Source organism: Camelina sativa, chromosome 14 (genome assembly GCF_000633955.1).
Source record: "Camelina sativa cultivar DH55 chromosome 14, Cs, whole genome shotgun sequence".
In the NCBI taxonomy this organism is placed as follows: Eukaryota; Viridiplantae; Streptophyta; class Magnoliopsida; order Brassicales; family Brassicaceae; genus Camelina; species Camelina sativa.
The window spans coordinates 30180706-30191551 of NC_025698.1; the positions used below are offsets into that span (position 1 = coordinate 30180706).

Sequence of the window (10846 nt, forward strand, 5' to 3'; positions counted from 1 at the left end):
GATTTGTATAATTTACAAAAAAAATAACAACAAAAAGTTATAAGACAAAAAATATATACCCCAAAAAATTAAAAATTATATGACAAACAAAATTTGTGGTATATCTAGTAACTAATTTTGTTAATACAGAAAATATACCAAAAGTAATATAATAAAACTATACCACCAAAAATTTTATGTGTAGTAGATTTTTTTCATAAAACTATAACAAATATATATCTTTTTCTTTGAAAATCATTTTTTATTTTGTATTTTCACAGGTGGGAGTTTTAAATATTTTTTTTCTTTTTACTTATTTATAAGATTATGTCATTTAAATATATGCAAGACATTGCAAACTATTTATTTGTTTTTAATAAGAAAAAGAAAGGAAGAAAATAATAAAAATTCTATTTATTTACATGAAAGACATAGTTTTTATGAAAATATCTATTGCACATAAAATTTTTGGTGGTATAGTTTTATTATATTACTTTTGGTATATTTTCTGTATTAACAAAATCAGTTACTTGATATATACCACAAATTTTGTTTGTCCTAAAATTTTTAATTTTTTTTGGTATATAATTTTCTAGTATTTTTTTTGTTGTTATATATTGTTTTTACAAATTATACAAATCATTTATATTTTTTTATTTATTTATCAAAAATACATAAAAGCAAAAAAAATATTATTTTTTGGAAAAAAGAAAAAAAATATTATTTTTCAATATTTTTTCTGGTCAACACCGGTCAATACTGNATGTAGAATAAAATAAAATATTGAAAATTATAAAATTTTAAATAAAATTTTGGTTGCACTGTGATAAATGGTCTTTGATTGCTTTACCACAACACTTTTGACATGTGCGTCGTTGTATGCTTCTGTAACAAGCAGTTGTGAAAATTTCTGCCACAGGAAAAAACACATAACATGATGTCAGCAAAAGAGAGAAACAAACGAATAACATGATGTCAGCTTTGATTGTTCCATAAAAAGGTAGGTATAGTTACTCACTTCGGAACCTAATTCCATTGCTGCCTCGGATATATCAGTACAGATTAGTTGATGGTTATCTAATAATGTTTCAGTTCACCTAAATTAATTAGTAACAGAAACAACAAAAATCAAACAAAGAGTTGAGATTGTAGAGTGTCGTTCTTGTCAAATCATGTTATTAAAAAATATACACAATAAAGCAAGGAGGCTCCTATAAAATATACACAATAAAGCAAGAAAAAAATGAGAAGGAGAAGAAGATACAGAGTGTACACACGAGTGAGTTTGTATATATTCTAAAAATCAGTAAGTAAAAATCAACGGCAAAGCTGAACACATAAGCTATTAATCCGTGAGTCCGGGGGATTTGCCAAAATGTAAGATGCTGATTTCCCATTTCTCAAACAAGTCATGCTAAATTGGTTACCTAATTGAGTCGTCTGCAGAAAACAAAAATAAGAAGAAGAGATATGTAATTAGGAGACATTGAAAAGGNCAGTTACTTGATATATACCACAAATTTTGTTTGTCCTAAAATTTTTAATTTTTTTTGGTATATAATTTTCTAGTATTTTTTTTGTTGTTATATATTGTTTTTACAAATTATACAAATCATTTATATTTTTTTATTTATTTATCAAAAATACATAAAAGCAAAAAAAATATTATTTTTTGGAAAAAAGAAAAAAAATATTATTTTTCAATATTTTTTCTGGTCAACACCGGTCAATACTGATCAACGCCGGTTAACAATGGTCAACGTTGGTAAAAACTGGTCAACGTCGGATTCCGGCCAATAAAACACCGGAGTTGAATGTTTATGGTGTTTTACAGATAACCTATGTTTGTTTATGGATGTACTTATGTAATGACAATAGTTCACGTAGTTAACAAAACATTTATACTGTTTGTATGTGTGGCCATATGTTGGCCTATACTTCAAGTAGCTGGCAATCATTTTTCCTATATATATATGTCTTACCCTAATATGCTTCAACCATACTCCTTAAGATGGGCTTTGTTAAGGCCCAATCTACTCACTAAATTGTAGGCACCATTATTTAACTAGGCCCTAATACATACGAATTCGTTATACAAGGAATAATCAATTAGCGAACCTCACCTTTAATGATTGAACATATAGGCTTTTTTATTGGTTTTTTTTATTTTTATGCTTGAGACTTGCGAGAAGTTGTTCTAGTATGTGCCAATTGAATCTATAATAAACTCATTGTATATATTAGGATAGTATTCGCGCTATGCGGTGAGTTGATTTTTTTGCTTTTTTATTACTATGTTGTTGTATTTTTTTTATGTTGTTTGTAATTTTTTCTTAATTTTGTTTGGAACTTGTTGGTAAGCGAACTATTTTTAGTAATTAATTGTAGTTTAAGATAAATAAGATTAAGCATTTAAAAGTCTTATAAAAATTAGAATTTAGTATTCTGAATTTGCTCAAATTTTATTTTATACTTTATGCATTTTAACATTTATAAGATAACCACTTGAATGACATCCTCTTAGCAAAAACACAAGATTATGAATTATCTTTCTTGTGTTTTCTTTTAGTGAAAATTTATTTTACTTTAAGACAACAATAAAAGTCTTATTTTATTATTCTAAACAATGTTTTAAGTCTGATCCATCAAGCAAACCAAAATATCATGCAATCAACTAAGTTCCGTCACAAATTACTTATTTTTATTTTTATTTTAGTTAATAGTTAATATTGTAAATAACTGAATTAATATATATTTATTATTATAAAGATTAAAATAAATTCTTAGCTTAATTTTTCCTTATTAATATATATATACATATATATATTTTATGTTCGTTTGAGTTATTTTAAAAAAAAACACATAAAAATCAAAATTTTGTTATCTGGAAACTCAAAGTTGAAAATCATGGTTATCAGAATAAATTAATCATCGACATTATCATCCGAAAATGAGAATGTCGAGAAATTTATTTTTAATTATTCTTGGGACGTCATGTCATCGTCGGAACCTCAGTAAAAGATGCGCAAAAGAGAAACAATTTTGACTTTATGAGACACGTGTATTCATTTGGAGTTTATCCTTTTTTCTTAAATTTTTCTTGGGCTTTTGTTGGTTTGTAAGCTTTGGGTAATACTAAATTTAAGGTACAAGAGTTGAGAAGAACAACAAATTCGAGTTACTAAGACCATCTCTAATGCAAAAACCTATGGTATCCCAACATTATTTTAATTATTAAATTTGTTTCGTTTTAAGCTAAGAGACTCTTTACTATTAATTATCTCCAATGGTAGAAACCTATATGGGTTTATGTAGAATAAAATAAAATATTGAAAATTATAAAATTTTAAATAAAATTTTGGTTGCACTGTGATAAATGGTCTTTGATTGCTTTACCACAACACTTTTGACATGTGCGTCGTTGTATGCTTCTGTAACAAGCAGTTGTGAAAATTTCTGCCACAGGAAAAAACACATAACATGATGTCAGCAAAAGAGAGAAACAAACGAATAACATGATGTCAGCTTTGATTGTTCCATAAAAAGGTAGGTATAGTTACTCACTTCGGAACCTAATTCCATTGCTGCCTCGGATATATCAGTACAGATTAGTTGATGGTTATCTAATAATGTTTCAGTTCACCTAAATTAATTAGTAACAGAAACAACAAAAATCAAACAAAGAGTTGAGATTGTAGAGTGTCGTTCTTGTCAAATCATGTTATTAAAAAATATACACAATAAAGCAAGGAGGCTCCTATAAAATATACACAATAAAGCAAGAAAAAAATGAGAAGGAGAAGAAGATACAGAGTGTACACACGAGTGAGTTTGTATATATTCTAAAAATCAGTAAGTAAAAATCAACGGCAAAGCTGAACACATAAGCTATTAATCCGTGAGTCCGGGGGATTTGCCAAAATGTAAGATGCTGATTTCCCATTTCTCAAACAAGTCATGCTAAATTGGTTACCTAATTGAGTCGTCTGCAGAAAACAAAAATAAGAAGAAGAGATATGTAATTAGGAGACATTGAAAAGGGATTCGAGAAACTGAGATACGAAAAAAAGGAACTAAAGGATTTATACCGTGCAAGAGGCTGGTTCTCGGTTACAGCTCCATTTAGAAGTTGGAACACATGAAAGATAATGACACCATGAGCAATGTTCTTTTCCATCGACATTGTTGAAGAGAGAGATCAATCCAGCAATGAAACTGTGACAAGAAAAGAAACTTTGTTTGGTGATTGTTCATAACTTTTCTTGTCAATCAAAGAGACAATATCATCATTTACTCAATCTGCAGCAGGCCTTTATGAACTATGAGTATAGGGAAAACAAACAAACAAACTGATTTATAGCTATTAACGTGGAGGGTGAATAACAGAGAAATGTAACACTTACCCAGCGACCAAGAGGAGAAGAGAGATGGTCCAAAATATGCCCTGATACATCTTGTACCTGTGTGGTTTAGCTCCAGGAGCGTTTCTTTGGTTGATCCATCCATAATGGGGACAGATTAAGAGCACAAATACAAGTAGAAAACCAGTAGCAAACCCTCCAAAATGTGCAAGTTATCAACTCTAGGGAGCACTGTTCCATCTTGTACCCCATGTGGCTTTTCTGGTACGTTTGTGCCATGACTCTTTCTCAAATAACTGGTTAGTCTGGATTTCTCAAAGACATAATAAAACAGTAGAAAACACCGTTCTTACATCCACCAAGAATCTTGTAGGAAAACAGACTCAAATAAGAACCAAAAGAGACGGTGATGAGTCCTTGATGATAGACTGATAGTTAACTTATTGATATAAAGGCAGTTCTTATAGTCTTATGTTCACTCATCTATTTAGAACATAACAATATTTGCACTAACCTTGACAAGCTCGCCTTCACAATAACCATCAAATTCAGCTTTGCGAAAATGGAACAAAAGCAACATCGAAACTCAATAAACATAGCAGAGAAACTCAATAAAATTTAATAGCTTGTAACTTACGTAGCTAACTCTTTTTGGACACACACAACTTCCACTTGAACAACCATTTGAGCTTTCTTCACAGTCTCATACATATTCTGCATATTCTCAAATATCCCTGCTTCGGAAACATCACACAAGAAAAAACAGATTGAAGCAAAGGAAGTTTCCGACATAGACGAACTTCTTGAAAATAACTGAATCCAATCTAATGTATACCTTAGATTGTCCATCTTCACTGTTATTATATTTGTTTCCACCTCCGAATAGTCCATTCACATGGAGAGACCTGTAACCATTTCTTGACTTGTTCTGTTTCGGCCATTTCTTAGTAGTACTACTACTAACCTCTCTGCGAATTCAAGCTCACATTTCCTGAAACTGATAGAAAAAAAACAAAATCGAATTTGCAATCCCAAAAAACACTTGTAGATACAAAATTACACTTTCAACTCTTACAAATACGAAATATAAAGTCTAATTACCAAAGATTAATCAAAATTCAGATGAAACCCCGATGCACAACAGAGTACTGAAACTTAAATAGAGAGAGAGAGAGAGAGAGAGATTAAAGTAGGGATTTTTAAGAGAGACTAAACCATGGGAGGAAGGAAAGAGCAACGATTTGGTGAAATTGGTGGTTGCAGCCATAGACGTCATTGTTTTACGAAAGAGATGTAACGCCCACGAACCAAAACTCTGCGTTTTGGGGATGGGTGCCGATCGACACCCATGATGGTGTCGGTCGACACCAAGGTTTTCTGGTTCGACCAGAATGTTGTAATCGTCGTTTTGGTTCGGTTTGGTTTTGGGAAACCATTGAACCGGGTTACTTAAGTGTTTGTCGACGAAAGGAAGGGTTTTTGGGGTTTTTCTTTGTCGCCGTTTAACGTTTTTGAGAGACAAAGGGAGAAAACTTTGTTCTTGAGCTTTTGAGAGAAATTTGTGAGATTCCTTGCTGTTTCTTGAGAGATCCAAGGCTAGGAAGGAGTTAGAGGCTTGCTAGGAGGGTTGGATTCGTTGATGTGGTTCAGAAACTTCCTGCAAAGAGGTGAGTGCATGACCATGGCTAATCTAAGCCTTTGACTTCCTTGTTCTTGCTTGTGTGTTGTTGTTTTGTGTGTTTTCTTGCTGGGGATTGGTTGCTACAGGTTCCTAAAGACGTATTTGGCTTGGGTTTTGAGTATTAGACGATTTGGAAGAGGTTGGGAAGTGAGATTCGACTCTCGGCTTCGAGCGGATCGTGGTTGCAGAGGGAGTGTCGATCGACACCACTTGGTGTCGGTCGACACCAGCAAATTGGGCATCGGTCGACACTGTGGGGTAGTGTCGGTCGACACCAAGGCTAGTGTCGGTCGACACTTGTCTGGTGTCGGTCAACACCTCCCTTCCAGCGAGATGATGTTTGTTTCCCTGGTTTGTTTGTCTTGTTTGTTTATTGTTTGGAACATTGGTATTATTGTTGCTTGTGTGTATAGCCCAGTAGATGGGAGGATTGCCTCACTGAGTGTTTATCAAATACTCATGCATCTCAATATGTGTTTGTGGTGCAAGTAAAGGCAAAGTGTGATCGTGGAATCAAGGCGATGAAGAGGAGGATGTTCTAGGAACTTGATTGGGTGTTGTTTGGCGTTGCTAGGTTGCTAGAGTTGGGTCTTTAGAAACATTGTTAGGTTGCCGGTTTCATGTTTGCTGATGGTTGATTATTGGATTGTTGTTATGGATTATTATTGGTTATTTTATTATTGGATATTTATTGATATGGTTATTTCCGCTGTTGGTTGTGCTTGTGGATAGGTGGCTAGTGGGTATGAGACCACCAGTTGTAGTTTATATTATATTTATATTTATTATTTATTAATTAAAAAAAACGGGTCCGATCGTTTCATGGGATTTCTGAAATTCGAAGAAGATAAATTTAGGAAGAGAGAAAATTTAGGAAGAGAAAGACACAAGAGTCTACCTTCGAGATGCTTTTAAGGAAGAGACGGTTATGTGACCTGGCAAAGTAAAAGGTGTTCTGTATTATTTATTATAATTTTATTGACTAATGATTTTAACTGATGTATCGATACCATGTTGAGGCCGAAGGTGTCAAGCTCTCCGGTGATAAACGTATTTTGTTTTTATAGTATTGATATATACCAAATATGATGATAAACGTTTATATCTCAAAGCTGATGTTGACTTACATGATTTGGAGAAATTGACTAAACCAAGTCATAACCTCAATAGCGTGTTCCACTGACTTGTGTCCCTAACTTTATAAAAAAATCCTTGAACCAGTCTTGATGCTCATCTACATACATATTGCCGTGGATCCTGGAGCGAGAAGACAAATTCTTCAAAATTAATGGACCTCCAATTAGACTTCAACTTCAAAAGCATCTCTTTATTTCATCTCATCACATTCCGTTTAAATAGATTCACCCCTTTCAATAAAGCATCGATGTTTCGGGTTTTATATATGTTCTGTTCTTCTAAGTCTTCACAATCTTTGTTCTGAACCAAATTCATTTTTTTGTCAGCGATATGGACGAAGAATCTAGTAGTTCTGTTTTCAGAAAATTCGAAGGAGAAGAGACTATGGGAAAAGTACTTTTATTCGCAACCGTGTCAATTTTCACAGGGGTTATGTTCCTCCTCTTGCTTCATCTCTACGCTAGACTCTTTTGGTGGCGTGTGGAACAACATTTCAACCTAAACCTAATCCAATCCGACGATCCTGGCTCCACAGTCATCGGCCGTGACCATCGACGACGTCGTTTCGTCTTTGCTCAAGCTCAAGAAGATCCTCCTCGTAATACCGGTCTTGATTCTAAAATCCTCCAATCGATCCATGTTGTTGTTTACAAGTCTACGGACTTTAAAGACGGGCTAGAATGCGCCGTTTGTCTCTCTGATCTCGTTGATGGCGACAAAGCTAGGGTGTTACCAAGGTGTAATCATGGGTTCCATGTTGATTGCATCGACATGTGGTTTCAGTCTCATTCCACTTGTCCTTTATGTAGAAACACAGTTGGTTCCGTGGAAGAGACGGCACATGGAGAAAGTTCTGAAGACCTTGAGGCTTTATCTCAAACTCAAAACTTTGAACCAGGGCACTCGAGTAATCAGCATAATCCATCTCAAGATCAAAGCCGTGTTTTTGGATCTTGCTCTGTTAGAAGCGCATGCCTCATTGTTACTGAAGATTATCCTACTGGAAATTTCGCAGATTCTTCTAACGATCATCAACAAGAATCTACTGATACATGTGACAGAGCACAAGAAGTGACTACGGTTGTAGTGGACATTCATGCGGATACAAATGAGAATTTCTCCGAGAGAATCGGAGAAGAAGAACCTAAGTCACCGATGTTCACAAGGCTAAGTTCGCTTAAGAAGTTTTTGAGTAGAGAGAAGAAAGGTGTAGTTTGCATTATTGGTTCAAGCGGGACCAACAACAACAATGTTTGAATAAATAATTAATATGTTTAACCCATTCAAGAGAGATCTCGAGATCAAAATATGAATTGGTTATCTTTGTATATGATACTAGTGTTACATAAACATTACATATGTACACAGTTTGTTTTGATTCAAAATCTCATTTGTTTTTCTTCTTATTATTAGATATGATGATCAAGCCATGGTTGATATAGATAAGAATCCAATTCTTGCAATGTTATGGACTGAAAACATAACCTAACAAAGTAACTAAGAAGTCTATACACTGATCAATTGAAGTAAGACAAAAGTTTTGAAACAAGATTTGATATCTTAAAACTTAAAAGACAAAGGCCACATAGAAATAAGAGCTGAAATCTTAGTTAGATCAAATCTTAGTTATATACACTGATCAATATTTTAATTAGATCTATTTTTAAGATAAAATCCAAACATTAGTTAATCTTACGAGGAACACAATATTATAAGAGCTGAAATCCAAAATATAAAGTCTCACGTAATGAAGCCTTGAACTCATCATCAGTAATATTACACAACCTTTAAATTTTCTTCATAGTCCAGAAAGGTGGAAACATGAGTCATACTATGCTGAAACTTTTCAAAACCCTGAATATTGATTCTTGTAACCGTGTTCCTCTCTATATTGTAGTAGGAAATGCAGAAAGGGTGATAGCCTGAGTTCAAAGAAAACACAATCTCACCCGTACCAGTCATTCCAAGAAAGAAACATGCTTTGTCGACTTTGGATGGCAATATGCATATGCGTTTCGACCATTTATGTTCTCCAGCATCTTCTAAAACCCACAACACAAAATCTTTCTTCACAACCCCATTGGATATACTGATGTGCACCTAATTTACCTTTGCAGTTGAACAATTGTAACCTCTTACTAGGGACAATGTCTTTATGTAGTTTAACAAAGCTGAATTTCTCAAACCTAAAGTCGAAGCAAACCATCTTAGAACATCCATCAGGAAATGTTGCTCCGTAATACAGAACACCATTTATGCATCTGCTATCATCCATATAATGATGGGGAAGTACTGGGTCTTGGATCGTCCTCCATCGACGTTTTATTCCAGTCTCCAATGTCAAAATCCAATGAGGTGTTCCATAACGTGACCATGTGATACACAACACTTTCAACTGTTTGCTGATCGGATCAAAGCCAAAATAGCTTCCCTTTATACCGCTAGCTTTCACACTGGGTAAGATATGGACTCTCCAGTAACGGGGTTAAAGATCACCTGCGATCTTCTTCCCCAACTATGAAGGAAGACCAATCCACGGACTACTTGGGGACTGATATCCCGTGGAAAATATTTGCGAAAACACTTTTTATAAAGGGTGGCTACGAGAGAAGAGTTATCATCTGGATTTTGAGGTTGAGGCGAAGAGAAGACAAATGACTCTTTATTAACTGGGTCTTCTATAACTGTGACGACAAAAAGGAGCCGTGGACGAGATACAGATTTAGTCAGGAACAGCTCCGTGAAATCAGGACGACGAAGTATGGATTCCCATGATTTGGATATGCAACGAAACCTAGCTATAGAATATGCCGGGACTCTCGAGAGGATATCAAAAAGAAGGTCACATGGGATTGGGTCTGAGTCTTCTCTTACCGAGTTTGAAGATTGTGCGATCAATAGATCCTTGGAGAACTGCTGCTCCAGATGATTTTTCATGGCGGATGTTTCAAACCCTAGAATCACTTTTTCAGAGCTTACGCGGACGATATCGAACTGACTTTATAGTGCCACGATCATAATGGGCCCTCTTCTAGGCCCTGCTATAATTAGGGCCGATGCTTAATTGCCGATTTTTATCCATTTGCGTATTTTGTTTGGTGAGCATTTTTATATAATTAGGGCCGATGCTTAGTGATCTTAGCCCTAATTTTTTTTATTTTTTTCTTTTCCTAATTTCTAATTGAAAAAAAAAACAAAACAAAGAAAAAACTTCTTGGGATAAGCCATGAGAAAGTAGAGAGAGAAAACGCTCCCAGATACATTAACCAAAAATTCAAATTATCCTTCGATTTTAGATCAAGTTCTAGATTTCAGGCGTATTTCTGCCGACTGTGACCTCTCTCTCAACGCGTCCTTCCCCGGTCTGGGTCTTCACTCCAACTCTTGGATACATGTCTCACCGATTGTCATATGCGGCGAAAGGAAAGGCAATTGCGACACTAGGTTTGGGTCCTAAGGTGTCTAGAATCAAGGCGCCTGTCAGTGATAACTCAGAGCTCCTCCTCCGGCACAAGCTCACCATTATAGGGTGAATCACCAATCCCTCATTGCAAAGGGCGTGGTGTCTAATTCCTTTCTTTACAGAGCACTGGAAAACTTCTTCCAGACCATTAGGAGCAGGGTCTTTTCCAGTTCCAATTTGCCAGTGAGGAAGATCTACAATTTGTTCTGGAAAACAGGTCATATC

At 34.6% G+C, this 10846-nt stretch overlaps 1 protein-coding gene and 2 pseudogenes across 1 annotated transcript; 1 reads left to right on the forward strand and 2 right to left on the reverse strand.

Annotated features, from left to right (window-relative positions):
- On the reverse strand, positions 733 to 5616 carry LOC104744155 (annotated as a pseudogene).
- LOC104742903 (RING-H2 finger protein ATL60-like) lies at positions 7447 to 8424 on the forward strand. Its single transcript, XM_010463986.2, has one exon. It carries the CDS (start codon positions 7489 to 7491, stop codon positions 8413 to 8415), a length of 927 nt encoding a protein of 308 aa, XP_010462288.1. The 5' UTR covers positions 7447 to 7488; the 3' UTR covers positions 8416 to 8424.
- Positions 8935 to 10095, reverse strand: LOC104744156 (annotated as a pseudogene).

Excerpts from the sequence above, each read along its gene's own strand:
- LOC104742903 (XM_010463986.2), top strand. The coding sequence starts at position 7,489 with ATGGACGAAGAATCTAGTAGTTCTGTTTTCAGAAAATTCGAAGGAGAA.